The sequence below is a fragment of the Phascolarctos cinereus genome, unplaced genomic scaffold (assembly GCF_003287225.1).
Source record: "Phascolarctos cinereus isolate Bilbo 61053 unplaced genomic scaffold, phaCin_HiC Scaffold_726;HRSCAF=1367, whole genome shotgun sequence".
Classification (NCBI taxonomy): domain Eukaryota; kingdom Metazoa; phylum Chordata; class Mammalia; order Diprotodontia; family Phascolarctidae; genus Phascolarctos; species Phascolarctos cinereus.
Window position 1 is genome coordinate 121313542 of NW_027556098.1, and position 15710 is coordinate 121329251.

Consider the following 15710-nt stretch of genomic DNA (forward strand, 5'->3'; position numbering starts at 1 on the left):
GAGAGCTTTGGCAGCAAGCCAGCCAGACAGAGGGTGCAGAGTCCAGCTTGGGATGGGGGACTCTATTAGGTAGATAAATGAGGTTCTCATGTGCTGTTCAATGCTTCTCAGAGAAATATGAAGAGGTTTCTCTCTCGATGCCCTGTTGTGAGTTATACCCTAGGCTGCTACCTATAATTTTGACTCAGTGTCAGCTTGGCTTCTACTTTCCTGTTCAGTCCACGTCATCCCTTGTGATCATTCCAACCTGTGCATCTTTTCTCCAGAGTGCGGCATGGGATAGTAGAAAGGGCATCCAACTTAAAGCCTCGGGATAAAGGTTCAAACCAGGGACCTTACACTTAATAGTCGTGTGTCCGTGGGGCAGGTGCCTCAGCTTCAATTTTTTTGTTTGTTAGTTTTGGCTAGGCAATGTGGTTAAGTGACTTGCCCAGGGTCACCCAGCTAGTAAGTGTCAAGTGTCTGAGGCAGGATTTGAACTTAGGCCCTCCTGATTCCAGGGCCAGTGCTTTATCCATTGCACCACCTAACTGCCCCTGAAGCTTCAATTTACTCATCTGAAAAATGGGGATAATAATACCTGGCCTAGCTACATCTAAAAGATGTGGTGAGGCCCTAATGAGATAAAATATTAAAAAAAACAAATTGTAACAACAAACTGTCACCCTCTTCTTTCAATTCAATCAATTCCAGTGACTCCCTATTACCTCCAAGATCAAATATAAAACCATCTCCTTGGCTCTTATTTATTTATTTTAATGTTTATTTTATTTTCAATTTAGGGAATAAAACAAGCATTTTCATAACATAATATAATGAAAAAAGATGATTGCACATAAAACTGCAAATCTTTTAAAGCTCTTCATAAGCTAGCCCCTTCCTACCTTTTTAGGCTTCTTGTATTTTATTCAGTTCAGTCATTTTTCAGTCATGTCCTATTCTTTGTGATCCCATTTGGGGTTTTCTTGGCAAGGATACTGGAATAGTTTTCCATTTCCTTCTCCAGCTCATTTTACAGATGAGGAAACTGAGGCAAACAGGGTCAAGTAACTTGCTCAGGGTCACAAAGTCGTAAATGTCTGAGGCCAGATTTGAACTCAGGTGCTCCTGACTCTAGGTCTGGCACTCTATTGCACTGCATTGCAGTACCTCTATGTCTGTGTCTATGTCTATGTCTATGTCTATGTCTATGTCTATGTCTATGTCTATGTCTATGTCTATGTCTATGACTATATCTTATATCCTCATTGTACTCTGCAATCCATGCCTCCTTGCTGTTCTCCACACACAATATACCATCTCCTGAACTCCAAGCATTTTCCCTACAGATTTCATATATTGGGAACTCCTTCCTACCTTATTTCTGTCTCTTGGCTTCCCTGGTTTCCTTCCAGTATCAGTTAAAGTCTTACCTTTGGGGGGGGAAAAAAGTCTTTCTCTTCCAGTAATTACTCACTAGCCATAATTAATAAAATCATTGTTAATTACCCAGAAATTATGTCTCTAGGACTTTTCACTCATCACAGCAATCCCCTTAATGCAAATGCCTTCCCTCAGGATCATCTCCAATTAATCATAAATACATATATACATATATATGTATGTGTGTATCTTTTTGTACCCAGCTGTTTGCATGTTGCATCCTATGAGCTCCTTTCCCTTTCTTTGCAATTCCCAATGCTTCGGCTAGCACATAGTAGGCATTTAATAACTAACTGACATATTGGGCCATCTCCAGTGGTCCTGGTCAATATCTGGCCACTGGACCCAGATGGCACCAGAGGAAAAAGTGAGGCTGGTGACTTTGCACAGCCCTCCCTCACTTAAATCCAATTCACTTGCAAGTCATGGCATCACCTTCCTGATGTCGTGGTCCTCTTTGAGAAGGAAGGCCAAACAACAAACAACCGATATATTATGAATGGGATACTCAGACACTTACCCAACAGCCTCATCAGCAAGAACTGGACACCTATAGCAAATGACTTTTCTTCCTGATTCACTACCCTACGGAGGAAACCAAGAGTTAGGCCTGGAAGAGCACAGGTCTGCTGCTTTCACTTGGGTGTCTAGAGCTGACTCAGCACAAGTCAGAACTCACCTTTCTGCAGCAAACTCTGCCAAAGAACTTTGCAGTAGGACATTGTTTTTACTAGAGTCTTTTCTTACCACGTCAGGGTCCAGGCAGACTCCCCCTTGGAGGGACTGTGCATGGGAAAAAGAGAGAAGCTGAGCGTGGAAAGAGAAGAATAACCTATTTAAAGTAGCTGATCGGAACAATGTTGTTCGGTTGTGTCTGACTGTGTGACCCTGTTTGGGGTTTTCCTGGCAGACATACTAGAGTGGTTTGCTACTTCTTCAGCTCATTTCACAGGTAAGGAAACTGAGGTAAACAGGGGTAAGTGACTTGCCCAGGGTCACACAGCTAGGAAGTGTTTGAGGCCAGATTTGAACCCACATCTTCCTGACTCCAGGCCTGGCACTCCATCCACTGCACCACCTAGCTGCCCTAGCTGTATCAAAAAGATGTGGTAAGGACTAATGAGATGGAATACATCAAATACTTTGTAACATAAGTTGTCATTCCCCTTTCCCAATTCAGTCAACTCCAGTAGCTCCCTATCACCTCTAGGATCAAATATAAAATCATCTATTTCATATTTAAAGAATTAAATATCTACAATTTACCCAGTGAACAGGGCAACAGCTCCCGCAATGTTTTGTCACCTATATTTGTCATGAAGAAAGCAGAAACCTCTATCCCTACCTACTAATAGCTTTTAACTGCCTGGTTTATGATTACACAGAAGTTGTCTCCATTCCTAAATCCTGTGTGTTTTCCTTGCTTTAAAAGGGTAGGAAGTCTTTAATATTCTTTTGTTTGTTTATTTCTACTTTAGTGTAATATTGTTTACTTTACGAACAAATGAATGCAAAAAATGAACAGATGAATGAATAAATGAATGAATGAACCTCATCAGCCAGGTCCTGGTGAGGGCTTTTTGATTATGGAGGAGATGTGAGCATGTTTGTAGGTTGTAAAAAAGCAGCCAATAGGAAGAGATTGAAGATTAGTTAGAGAGTAGGGATGATGGGGCAGTTAGGTGGCACAGTGGATTTGGAGGATCTAGGTTGGAATCCCAGCTCTACCACTTATTACTTGTGTGACCCTGGAAAAGTCAGCTAAAGTCTCTGGGCCTCCATTACTTTTCCAGAAAATATGGAGATTAAACTAAATTAATTTTAAGGTACTGTATAACCGCAAGTGTATAATGCAATGACACCTATCATGATGATTCCTCCTGTAGTTTGATAACTGAAGATCTTCGGTGTGAATTAGTTAAAGTAAAGCTCATTTAAGCCTGTGCACATGAATGTCATTGGAGGACAAGGATAAAAGGATTCCTCAGATAATCCTCAAACATCATTTAAACAATTAATTTTACCTTTCCTGCCCCCATCAAATATTTACAGAAGTGCTAACCCATGGTAAAATAGATTAACTTGGGATTTTACTTGTCTATCTACCCTCCAAGGGAGTTTCTGGCAAGATAGGAAACTGAGGCCAGCAGGATAAAGGTCGGTGTTTGTGAACAGGGATGATAAATCTCTAAGTACGACCTATGTATGCTTGTTTCTTTGGGGTCAGGGAGGGCTGGAAAGCAGAGGAGGAGCCTTACAAATATTTTGTGTAGATTTCTGGGGGGCAGAACTAGACTCAGTGAATAGAAATCACGGCAGGGCCATAGATTTCAACTCAAAATAAGGAAGAACTTTCTAGCCAATGAAGCTGTTCCAAAATGAGGCAGGAGAGGCAGTGTGACATAGTAGATAGGCAGCTGGCTTTGGAGATAGGAAAACTTTGGTTTAGATCCTGCTTCTGATATATACTGGCTGTGTGAATAAGGCACTTAATCTCTCAGGCCCCCAAGTAATGTTCTAAGACCATAAATTGCAGGAAAAGGGCTGATTTGCACTGGCTGAAAAAGTCTCTCAATTGGCTCTCCCGGCATTGAGGGGGATCACTTGTTCAGTCAAAAAATAACAATGAAAATAGGAGGGGCTGCTTAGTAAGGTAATAAAGTCTCTCTCTCTCTCTCTCTCTCTCTCTCTCTCTCTCTCTCTCTCTCTCTCTCTCTCTCTCTCTCTCTTTGAAGGTGATTGGGGTTAAGTGACTTGCCCAGGGTCACACAGCTAGTAAGTGTCAAGTGTTTGGTCTGAGGCTGGATTTGAACTCAGGTCTTCCTGACTTCAGGGCCAGTGCTCCATCCACTGCACCACCTAGCTGCCCCATGAAGTCTCTTAATTAAAGGTATCCAAGAATTTTGAGAGATTAGAGGCATCCTGGTGCAGTAGAGAGAGTGTTACCCTTGGGATCAGGAAGATGTGGGTTCAAATTTCACCTCTTACACACATTGCCTTCTCCCAGGATCTTCCTTGCCAAAGCAAACCCCTTTACATGCATGAGTGTCCCTTCCCCTGTAGCAGACTGCCCTGCTCCATTATCCCTGTTATTGTTGCTTATTCAGTAGTGACACTGTAGACAATAGCATGACAACACTGTTCATGGGGTTTTCTTAGCAAAGAGACTGGAATGGCTTACCATTTCTTTCTCTAGCTCATTTGACAGATGGGGAAACCAAGGCAAACAGGGTGAAATGACTTGCCCAGGGTCACGCAGCTGGCTGTGTGACAAATCTGGTCTGGGGCCAGATTTGAGCTCAGATCTTCCTGACTCCAGGCCCAGCACTCTATCCACTGTGCCACCTAACTGCCCCATCATCCCTACTCTCTAACTAATCTTCAATCTCTTCCTATTGGCTGCTTTTTTACAACCTACAAACATGCTCACATCTCCTCCATAATCAAAAAGCCCTCACCAGGTCCTGTTATTCATCTCTCCTCCCTTTTGTAGCTAAACTGCCTAAGAGAGGCACTTACAATTAGTGCTTCTATTTCCTTTCCTCTCAGTTTCTTAACTCTTTGCAGTCTGGCTTCTGACCTTGTCATACAACTGAAACTACTCTCCAAAGTCATTAACGATCCCTTATTTGCCAAATCTAATGGCCCTTTCTCAGTCCTCATCCTTCTGGACCTCTCTGAAGCCCATGACACTGTTGATTACCCCCTTCTCCTTAACACTTTCACGTTGGAACCCCACTCTAGGGGGTTCCAAAAGTCTTAGTGCATTAAGACATTAAGCCAAATTAAGACTTCTGGCACACACATTTATAAATGAAGTTAAATCACCCACTTTTAACCTCGTCACAGGTGTTGTAGAGAGTAGTCACGCTTAAGGTAGGAGTTAGAAGAAGAATAATAATGGCTAGCATTTATATAGTGCCTAGGCACTTTACAAATATCATCTCATCTGATCCTTACAACAACCCTAAAAAGTAGGTACTCTTATTATCTTCATTTTACAGATGAGGAAACTGAGACAGAGGTTAAGTGGCTTGCCCAGACTCACACCGCTGATAGGTATCTGAGGCTGGATTTGAACTCAGGTCTTTCTGACGCTAGGCACAGTTGCTCCACCAACTGAGCCACCTAGCTGCCTCTGATGGACTAAATTAACTCCGAGGTCCCTTCTAGTTCTAAGAGCTGTGGTTTTGTACTTAATTGAAAAGGAGAAGCAGATTATTAGAGAAGTAGCTTTCCATCTGAGTACAGCAGAATTTGATCATGAAGCTGGAATCAAAGGTCAAGCTGGAATCAGGGGAAGCTATCCACTTTGGAAGCTTTCCAAGACATACGGAGAGACTACTGACTCACAGAACAGAATGCCAGAGCCAGATGGACCGCAGGGATCCTCGTCAACCAAACCATCTCATTTTACAGATGAGAAAACTGAGGGCCACAGACATGAAGGGACAGGCCACACAGGTTCTGAGTAGCACAGCTGAACTGCGTTCTCAAAAACTGCTGTTCCTCCTCATCCCAGGAAGAAAAAAGACCTGGTCTCTTTTGGTTCAGAAGAAAATCTAAACATTGGTAAATTCAAGTGAGGTAAAAATTAAAAAAACACCCAAAAAATCCCAATAAAAGTTATTTTGGAAATATTGCTGAGGAGCAGAAAAAGGGAAGAAAGCCATTGGGGAAGGAGCTGCTGAATTGTTTGAACGAGGATGAGGTCACATCAGGGTCATCCCCTGGAAAACAGCATTTTAGAAGCATTTCAATGCCAACCAAAACCCGACTCCTTTGCCCTGCTTTTTCTGTCTCTTTGGCTGGACTGTCCATTTCCTTGCTTAGGGATTTAATGCTCATTCTTCTCACGAGTTTGGCTCACGAGGCCTCACACCGGGGTTATTTCTGGATTTTCTTTACCTCTCTGGTTTGGATTACATCTCTGCCGTCTCTAACTTTCTCTATGGCTTGGTCTGTCCTTTCAGCTGCCCCTTTCCCCCTCTGCCCACTCACCATCTCTTTTTCAGACTTTGCCCAATTTGTTTTTTTTCCCCAAGAACTGAATCTTCACACCTAATTTATTTGCCAAGGATTCATTTCATTTCCTGAATACTTAACCCCACACATCTCTCAATCATAAAACCTGGGGCTGGAGAGCAGATGAGATTCTGCTTTGTTGTTGTGTAATTTCAGTCATGTCTGATTCTTGCTGACTCCATTTGGGGTTTTCTTGGCAAAGATACTGGAGTGGTTTGCCATTTCCTTTTCCAGCTCATTTTACAGATGAAGAAACTGAGGCAAACAAGGTTAAGTGACTTGCCCAGGGTCACACAGCTAGTAAATGTCCAAAGCTGGATTTGAGCTCAGGAAGATGAGTCTACTAATGGTGCCCTGAGATTCTGCTTTAGGAACAGTCAAAGAGAAGAAGGAATGAGAGGGAACATGATATAGTAGATAAAGTGCTGGACCTAGAGAGGAAGGCCTGGTTGAAATCCTATCTCTTCTACTTTAAAAAAAATTTTTTTCTCTTTTAAAATTCTTTTTTCTCTCCTACTTTAAATGTATTAGTGTGTGACAATGGGTAATTCTGAATTACTCTCAATCTTAGGCAGCTCTCTAAGACTCATTCATGAAGTCAAAGTTGGGTTGAAATCTCTGTTATAAGATCAAAGACCCAAAGCTGGAAGAGGCCTCAAAGTTCATCCAGTCGAACTCTGCCCATTTCACAGATGAGGAAAATGAGGCCCCAGAAACTAGGTGGCAGAGTGGTCTACAGTCCTGGATGTGGAGTCATGAAGACCTGCATTCATAATCCTGCCTCTGACACTTTCTTAGCTATGTGACCCCTGGCAATTTCCTTATAATTTCCTTTAGCCTCAGTTTCTTCTTCAAGAAAATAGGGATAATATCAGTCCCTACCTCACACTGCTCTTTTGAGGATTAAATGTGCTAACATATGCAACATGCTTTGTGAAACATAAATATACTACATATTAGCTATTATTATTATCATTATTGTTGGCTCCAGAGTCAGTGCCCAATCCACCTCTGCCTCAGGGTGGGGAGAACTTTGTATAAACAAAGAAAAGAGGAAACAAGAGAGGAAGTGTAAAGTAAGCATAAGTGGAAAGAAAGGACCAGCAAGGAGAAGGAAAAGTCCTACAAAAAGCTTTCTTCCCAAGCTTCAGAACTCTCAGGTTCACTTACCTCAAGACCATCATGTAGAGAGGGTTGTGGGAAACGCAGGCAATCAACGAGACGAAGGAGATGAGGAAGATGGTAGGAAGCAGGAAGTGAGCACAGGGGATTGGACAAGATCCCGTCTTTGCTGAAGAGGCTGCGCCGGGGATACAGGTACAGTTGAAATAGGTCTTGAGACATGGACAAAACACCAAAAGAAGAAAAACAAAGTCTATTATTAGTTTAGAAATCATTGTACTTGCAAATGCATGTATCAATTCTTTCATGAATCAGTTATTCTCTGGTGATCCCAGTACTGGACGAACCAAGGATTTGGGCCTTGAATTCACTTCACCTGTTGTATTGATAAGGGCAAAAGGTGGATTTTTAGCTAAGTCAATAATATGAAGAGCCTACTGTGTGCCAAGCACCGTGCTAAGTGCCAGGGATACAAAGAAAGGAAAAAAAGGGGGAAAAAACAGTCTTTGCCCTCAGTGAGCTCACAGTCTAATGGAGTGACAATGCTCAAATCAGACCTGGATGAGTTAAATGTATCTGTCCATTACCAACTCTTTACTTATCTTTTTATGCTACAGAGACCTGGCTCTACCAGTGATGGACAGAGCCTTAGAAGGTCAGGGATACCTAAGAGGTTGCTTTGATGGGGTTCTGGTCAATTCAAGGGGCTGAGCACTATTTTGTTGGAGTGTGAGGACATTTGGGAATGTCCTGGCAGGGTGGCTGCTGGGCAGACAAAGGCTCCAGGGAAAAGCAGCACTCTCATGAAAGGAAAGAAGGAAGAGAAGAAAGAAAGGAGGAAAAGAGGAAGGAAGGGAGGAAAGAAGGAAGGGAGGGAGGGGGAGAAGAAGGAAGGAAAGAAAAAAGGAAAGAAGGAAGGAGAGAGGAAGGGAGGGAGGGAAAGAAGAGAATGAAGGCGAGAGAGAGGGAATGAGGGAAAGAAGAGATGAAATGAAAGAGGGAGAGAAGGAAGAAAGGAAGGGAGGGAGGGGAAATTGAGGAGAAGGAGAAGGAAGAAAAGAAGAGAGGAAGGAAACATTTATTAAGTACCCACTATGGTCTAGACACTCTGCTAAGAGCTTTACAAATATGATCTCATTTTATCCTCATAACAACCATAGGAGGTAAGTGGTATTATTATCCCCATTTTACACTTGAGAAAACTAAGGCAACTAAGGTTGAATGACTTGCCCAGAGTCACACAACTAATTAAGTGTCTGAGGCCAGCTTTGAATTCAAGTCTTCCTGACTCCAGGCCTAGTGCTTTCTCCACTGCACTCTATCCATCTAGCTGCCAGTAGGAAAAGCATTGGATTTGTACCTCAATAGAACTGGGTTTAAACTTCCATTCTTCCACTTGTTATTTAAATTTAGGAAAGCCATTTTATTTCTCTGGGCCTCAGTTTCTTCCATATCAAATCCCATAGCTATACTGGTACTAGTGGATAGAAAAGCAGCCCCAGAGACAGGAAGATCTGGATTCAAGTTTTGCTTCTGACAAACACTATCTGTGTGACGTTGGCTGAATCATTTACTTTCCCAAGGCACCAAGCTACTCTCTAAGATGAGAAGTTGCAGCAAATCTGCCAATCTGACTTGGTAGATGTAGCTGGGTCTTCAGAAGTTCCGCCTGCTAGGGGACAGCTAGATGGTAGAGTGGATAGAGAACTGGCCCTGGAGTCAGGAGGACCTGAGTTCAAATCCAGCTTCAGATACTTACTAGCTGTGTGACCCTGGGCAAGTCACTTAACCCCATTACCTAAAAAGAGAGAGAGAAGTTCCCTCTACTAATGAATCATAGGTGTAGTCCCATCCTGAGTTACTGTGGGAATTAAATGAAATGATATCTATGAAAGGCCTTTGCAGCTCTAAAGCCTGACAGAAACCTAAGGCATCATCATTATACTTCCTGGAATCCATGCTATCTCTTACCACTTGCTTTGAATTCATTGAGCTGATGTTGAAGTCCATGCAACCAGCATGACAGGGGGAGATGTACTCTATCCCATTGGACCCACAGACGGGGTGGAAGATGGAATCAGGACACGAGCACTCCTTGCGACATTCTAGTGGTGCCCGATTTATAGAACTTGGTGTTCTGCCAATAAAACAGGAAATAAAGCATAAAACAGAGCAAAGCAAAACAAAGTACCCAACAACTCACTCTCCATTGCCCCTACCAAAAAAAAAAAACCTCTTGCCCTTTGTGAGTTCTCAGCCTGTCTAATATCCTTGTCTCTGTTTATCTTGGGTGGTTGCCATACTGGGCTCTGTCCAATGTAGAGAGGCAGCATGGCATAGTTGGGAAGGACACTGGATTTGAAATTGGAAAAGATGCAAGTTCAAATCCCACACCAGGCATTTACCAGGTAGGTAACACTGGGCAAGTCAGTTAACCTCTCTGTATCTCAGTTTCCCTATCTGTAAAAGGAGGGGGTTGAATCTGATGACCTCTTGGGTCTTTCCCAGCTCTAAATCATAGATGGACAATAAGCATGCTACTTGTTCTTTATCTCTCCATCATTCTTGTTGGTACCTACATATTTATATCCCCATTGGGTAACCCTATCCCTAGCTGAATAGCTCTGCAGTGTTGGAGAACTGTGGTCTTCAAACATATGACACCCAAGGGTCCATAGGGGAGGAGACAGAGTCCCAAATAACTGTGATTTTGATGGGGAAAATGGTAGCTTCCGTATACAACCCAAACCATAGACAGAAGTTGTTTTCTCTATTTTCGATCATCCATTTATCCTCTATCTATCAACTGATTGATCACTCTATTTATTGATCTATCTACTGTCATCTACCTTATCTATCTCTTTTTCTCTGTCTCCTATCCACCTATTTATCTTCTATCATCTATCTTACTCTTTATCTGTCTGTCTCCTATCCATCGATCCATCTATGTTCTATCATCTATCAAATTATTTTCAAATTTTTATCTTGGACATGAGGATTTGTACATTCTACATATTTTTAAATGAGAAACTATGATTTCCTGTGGTAATCTATCAGCTAATTCATTGTTTTCTGGGGGAGGGTGGAGGTAAATGGGGATAGAGAAGTATGATTGCTTTACTATTTAATCACTACTCACTTGCTCTCCCAGCCGAAGTAAGGAGAACATGCCAGTATTTCCCAAACTTTTCTCCATTCATGATGTCCCATGAATTTGATGAAATGCTGGGATATAGCAGGGAGTATCCCTCTACTCTGTATCCATCAACCTCTTAAGATACATGCACATACACATGTGCAAAACAGCCAGTCTCTGTCCTTTCCTCACCATAGTTACAACTTCTCTTGGTGAAAAAACTTAGTGAAAAGAGCCTAAAGAAACCCAGGATGGTGGGATGCATCCAAGCCATCTTGGTAACATACTAGTAGAGCCCAACAATTTGGCTTGGAAAGAGCTTGGTTCACAGTGGAAACAGGGAATTTCTGGACAAAATAACAAAGAATGCTAATTCCATTCATTTGACCCACCTCATATTTCTGTTCAGGGACAGTGAGATGGTAAACTGTAGGGACTTCTCTGTAAGGTTGCATTAAAGAGCTCTGAGCACATGGCCAGCCCTGGATAAATACATGCTAAACTGAATGCATCGCATTAGGCAGCGTAATACAAGGGAAGCAGTATGGAAGGAGCACAGTCTCAGGAATGACAGGAGCTGGGTTCAGATCTCATCTCTGATGCTTGCTAACTGTGTGGGCTTGGGCCAATCACTTAATCTCTCTGAGCCTAGTTTCTTAATCTGTTAAATAAGGTGGGTCTAGAAAGCCTCAGAGGAATTTATGCCCTGTAACTATTACCCTAATCTGGCATGGCATATCAAATCAGAGGTGTCAAACTCAAGGTCTGAAGGCTGAATGCACTTCCTCCCACCCTACCCAACCCGTCCCACAAGACTCCCTTGTGAGCCATCCAGACTAAAATGTAATTTGTTGTTGTTCAGTTGGGTCCAACTCTTCATGATCCTCTTTGGGGTTTTCTTGGCAGAGATACTGGAGTGGTCTGACATTACTTTTTCATTTTACAGTGAAGAAACTGAGGCAAACAGGGGTAAGTGACTTTGCTCAGGGTCACACAGCTAGTAAGTGTCTGAGGCCTGATTTGAACTCAGGAACATGAGTCTTCCTGTATCCATTGTGTCACCTTGCTGCCCAAAATGTAATTGGGAAATGTTTAATAAAATAAATAAAAATGCAATGAAATATAGATAGTGTTAATTTGTGGGTTTCTAAGTCAAAATGCAATCTGTAGTAATTATTTTCTATTTGAGTTTGACATCGTTGCATCAAATGGTTACCATGGAAACCTGATATTCAGATTTCATGGAAATTTCATCAGAATTTCCATGAAATTTCATGGAAATGGGGATATGCAACTCAACTCAACAAGCATGTATATACAGAGCACTGTATTAGGCACTGGAGAAGACAAAGCAGTAGATAAAATGGTAATTTACTTAATTAGATGCGACCAATATACACACAATTAAAAATGCGAAATAATACATGAACATACAAGAAAGGTGAAGAAAAAATAAGCCCATGCTATATGAGTCCTGATGGGCAGCCAGGTGTCTCAGTGGATAGAGCACCAGGCCTGGAGTCAGGAAGATCTGAGTTCATATTCAGACTCAGACACTTACTAGCTGTGTGATGCTGGACAAGTCACTTAACCCTGTTTGTCTCAGTTTCCTCATCTGTAAAATGAGCTGGAGAAGGAAATAGCAAACCACTCCAGTATCTCTGCCAAGAAAGCCCCAAATGGAGTCACAGATAGTTGGACATGTTGTTGTTGAAACAACTGAACAACCACAAATATGAGACCTGATAATGGAAAGGTCATGACAGCCTCAGGGAGGGAAAAATTAAGGAAGATTTCCTCATGGTGGTCACATTTGAACTAGGTTTCTAAAGGCAGCATGGTATAGTGGGGAAATGTCAATGGCTCCCGAGTCAGAGGGCCTGGATTCAAATTCTGCCTCTGAAACCACTTCTATACCCTTGGGCAGGTCATTTAAACCTTCTGGGCCTCAATTTCCTCATCTGTAAAAGGAGGAGGTTGGATTAGATGGCCTCTGAGATCCCTTCCTGCTTTAAATCTGCAATCCTGTGATTGGTGAGAATTAAGCAGGCAGGAAGGAGGAGGGACAGTCAGGAGGACACTCTTTGGGACCCTCTGGGGTTTTCTTGGCAAAGATACTGGAGTGGTTTGCCATTGCCTTCTCCAGCTCATTTTACAGATGAAGAAACTGAGGCAAACAGGGTTAAATGATTTCCCCAGGGTCACACAGCTAATAAGTGTCTGAGGCTGGATATAAACTCAGGTCTTCTTGACTCCAAGCCCAGCTCTCTATCCACAGGGACCTGGCTTCCTCTGTCTGGCACACGGTAAGTACTTAATTAATGCTTAATAGTTGCTGAATGACTGTGCCCTGGTGGACAAGTCAATGTTGACAGAGCTCAGACAACACGGTTACAGATAAACTCTGAGAGGCTGAGTTTCCTGGTTTGTTCCAACCAAGTCAGTCTGACTCTGGGTTGGGAAGGATCATTGATATAGGTCTGGGAAAGGACCTTTCAGGGCACTGAGTCCAACCTTTCATTTTACAGATGAGCAAACTGAGGCTCAGAATAAGGGACTTGCCCAGGGTCAAACAGCTAGCTAGAAAGTTTCTGAGGCATGATTGAAACCCAGGTCTTCTCAACTAGAAATCCAATATTCAAACCACACCATTGCCTTAATTTGGAATACAAGAAACATTAAGCTGATCACTCTTCATTAGCATTCCTCTACCTTCCCAAGTCTGGGAATCCCACCTCTACCTGGAGAACATCAGGGATCCTCCTAAAACTAACCTAGGATCATCTCCCAAGCTTCCTTATGTTAGAATAGCACTTCTCAAACCTTTGGATCTTAGGACCTCTTTACACTCTTAAAAATTATTGAAGATCCTCTTAAGGATCTTTTGTTTGTTCATGTGGACTGTATCTATCAATATTTTACTATAGCAGAAATTAAAACTCATAGCTTTTTAAAATGTTTACATATTAATTCATTAAAAGGGAAATAAACCCAATACATAGAAACATAAAAACATACTTTTATGAAAAATAACTATATTTTCCCAAAAAGATCCATGCGAAGAACAGTATTGTTTTATATATTTTTATAAATCTCTTCAATGTTTGGCTTAAACAGAATATAGCCAGATTCTCATATCTGCTTCTCCATTCAATTTGTTGTTACATGTTGTTTCAGTTGAAGTATATGAGGAAATTTCAGTCTCACACAGATCCCCCAGGAAGGATCTTGAAGACCCCCAGGATCCCAGGGACTGCACTCTGAGAATCACTTGGCACATTAACTAAATCCAGAATATGACTAAATCGGTTCTTAAGAAATGTTTGCTGAATTGATCACTGCTTTCATTGAGTGTCTGACTGATGTCTTCTGGCCTGTCTCAAGCTGTTTGTCTCATTTCTTCTCAAATACGCAAAGTTATTCTCATCAGCACTGGGCTGAGACCAAATAAAGATTACTCTCTGGTTTCTGTCTGTCAATACTTCCCTGGAATCTGTTTGCTACTTTGAGTCATTTTGTGCTTAAAACAGAACATTGACTGCTAATAGTCCACTACGGCCACCAGATTATTTTTAACCCTGCTCATCTTGCAGACCTACAGTTAGAAGCTAAAGGAGAAAGCAAAAGGAAAGAGTAGAGTAAGGAGTAGAGAAAAGAGTAAGGCAGGCATAGTGGATAGAGGAAGACTCATCTTCCTGAGTTCAAATCTGGCCTCAGACGCTTACTAGTTGTGTGACCTTGGACAAGTCACTTAACCCTGTATGCCTCAATTTTCTCATCTGTAAAATGAGCTGGAGAAAGAAATGGCAAACCACTCCAGTATCTCTGCCAAGAAAACTCCGAACTGAGTCACAAAGAGTCATGCATGACTGAAAACTACTAAACAACAAAGAATAAGGAAAATAAATTTACCACCTGTGTGTAAGACCTTGTGCAAATCACCTGACCTCACTGGGTCTCATTTTCCCATCTATAAAATCAAGGAGTTGGACTCAATGACCTCCAATATTCCTTCCAACTTTAAATCCAATAATAATAATAAAATAATAATGATTTACAGCCTTATAGCACTTTGGTTTATAAAATACTTCCCTCAAAATAATATTGTGAGGTAGTTAGAGAAGCCATTATTACCCCCATTTTACAGATGAGGAAACAGACTCAGGCTGGTTAAGTAACTTGCCAGTGGTCATGCATCCAGGAGGCAAAAGAGCTGTGGCTGAAGCCCAAGTCTCCTATGCTCTACTACACTTCCCACTATCTTGTAGTGAAAGAAGGAAAAGATCAATAGACTACGTTGACCATAGAACCAACTTCCTAGATGGCCCTTAGACTCCCGCTCTCCTTTTTTCTGACTGTACGTTACCTTATTGCATTAACCTCCTCAATGGTTGGTGTAGAGCAGCCCATGAAGAACAAGGGAAGGCAGAGTATCATGGAAGTGGTGAGAATGACTGTAGCCACTCGGGGGATGGTTTGAATGGAAAAAACAAAACGTTTCATAAGGATGCCCCCGAACAGCATCCCCAAGGCAGCTGCCGGGAGGTTCACAGCACCTGTGAATGAGAAATGACGACAATCATGTTGACAATAATGACTTTTACATGAATATGGGCAAGGAGGTGTGTCTACGGTCAGGGAGCTGAAGTTAGAATCAAGAAGACCATTAGTTCTCATACCAAGGAAATCATAAATCTAGTATAGCTATTTTAAAGATGAAGAAACTGAGGGTCAGAGAGGCTAGATGACATGCTTGCTAAAAACACATAGCTAGTAAGTTTCTGAGGCAGGATTCAAACTCAGGTTTTCCTGACTCCAATTTTTGTGCACCATCCATTGTGCTTTGTTGTTGTTTAGTCATTCAAGCATATCTGATTCTTTGCGACCCCATAGACCATTACGCACCAGACCTTTCTAATTCCCCACTATCTCTCAAAGTCTGTCCAAGTTCATGTTTGTTGTTTCCATGACACTGTCTATCCATCTCATCCTCTGCCATCCCTTT

At 42.0% G+C, this 15710-nt stretch overlaps 1 protein-coding gene across 1 annotated transcript in view; it reads right to left on the reverse strand.

The window, feature by feature from the left end:
• Positions 1-15710, reverse strand: part of SLCO2A1 (solute carrier organic anion transporter family member 2A1) — a 153336-nt gene that overhangs the window by 15882 nt on the left and 121744 nt on the right. The window contains exons 9-12 of the mRNA XM_020986077.2: positions 15072-15261; positions 9541-9706; positions 7618-7781; positions 1943-2007 (exon numbers count right to left, since the gene is read on the reverse strand). Of these exons, the coding sequence (XP_020841736.1) occupies positions 1943-2007; positions 7618-7781; positions 9541-9706; positions 15072-15261 (585 nt within the window). The remainder of the gene's footprint in view (positions 1-1942; positions 2008-7617; positions 7782-9540; positions 9707-15071; positions 15262-15710) is intronic.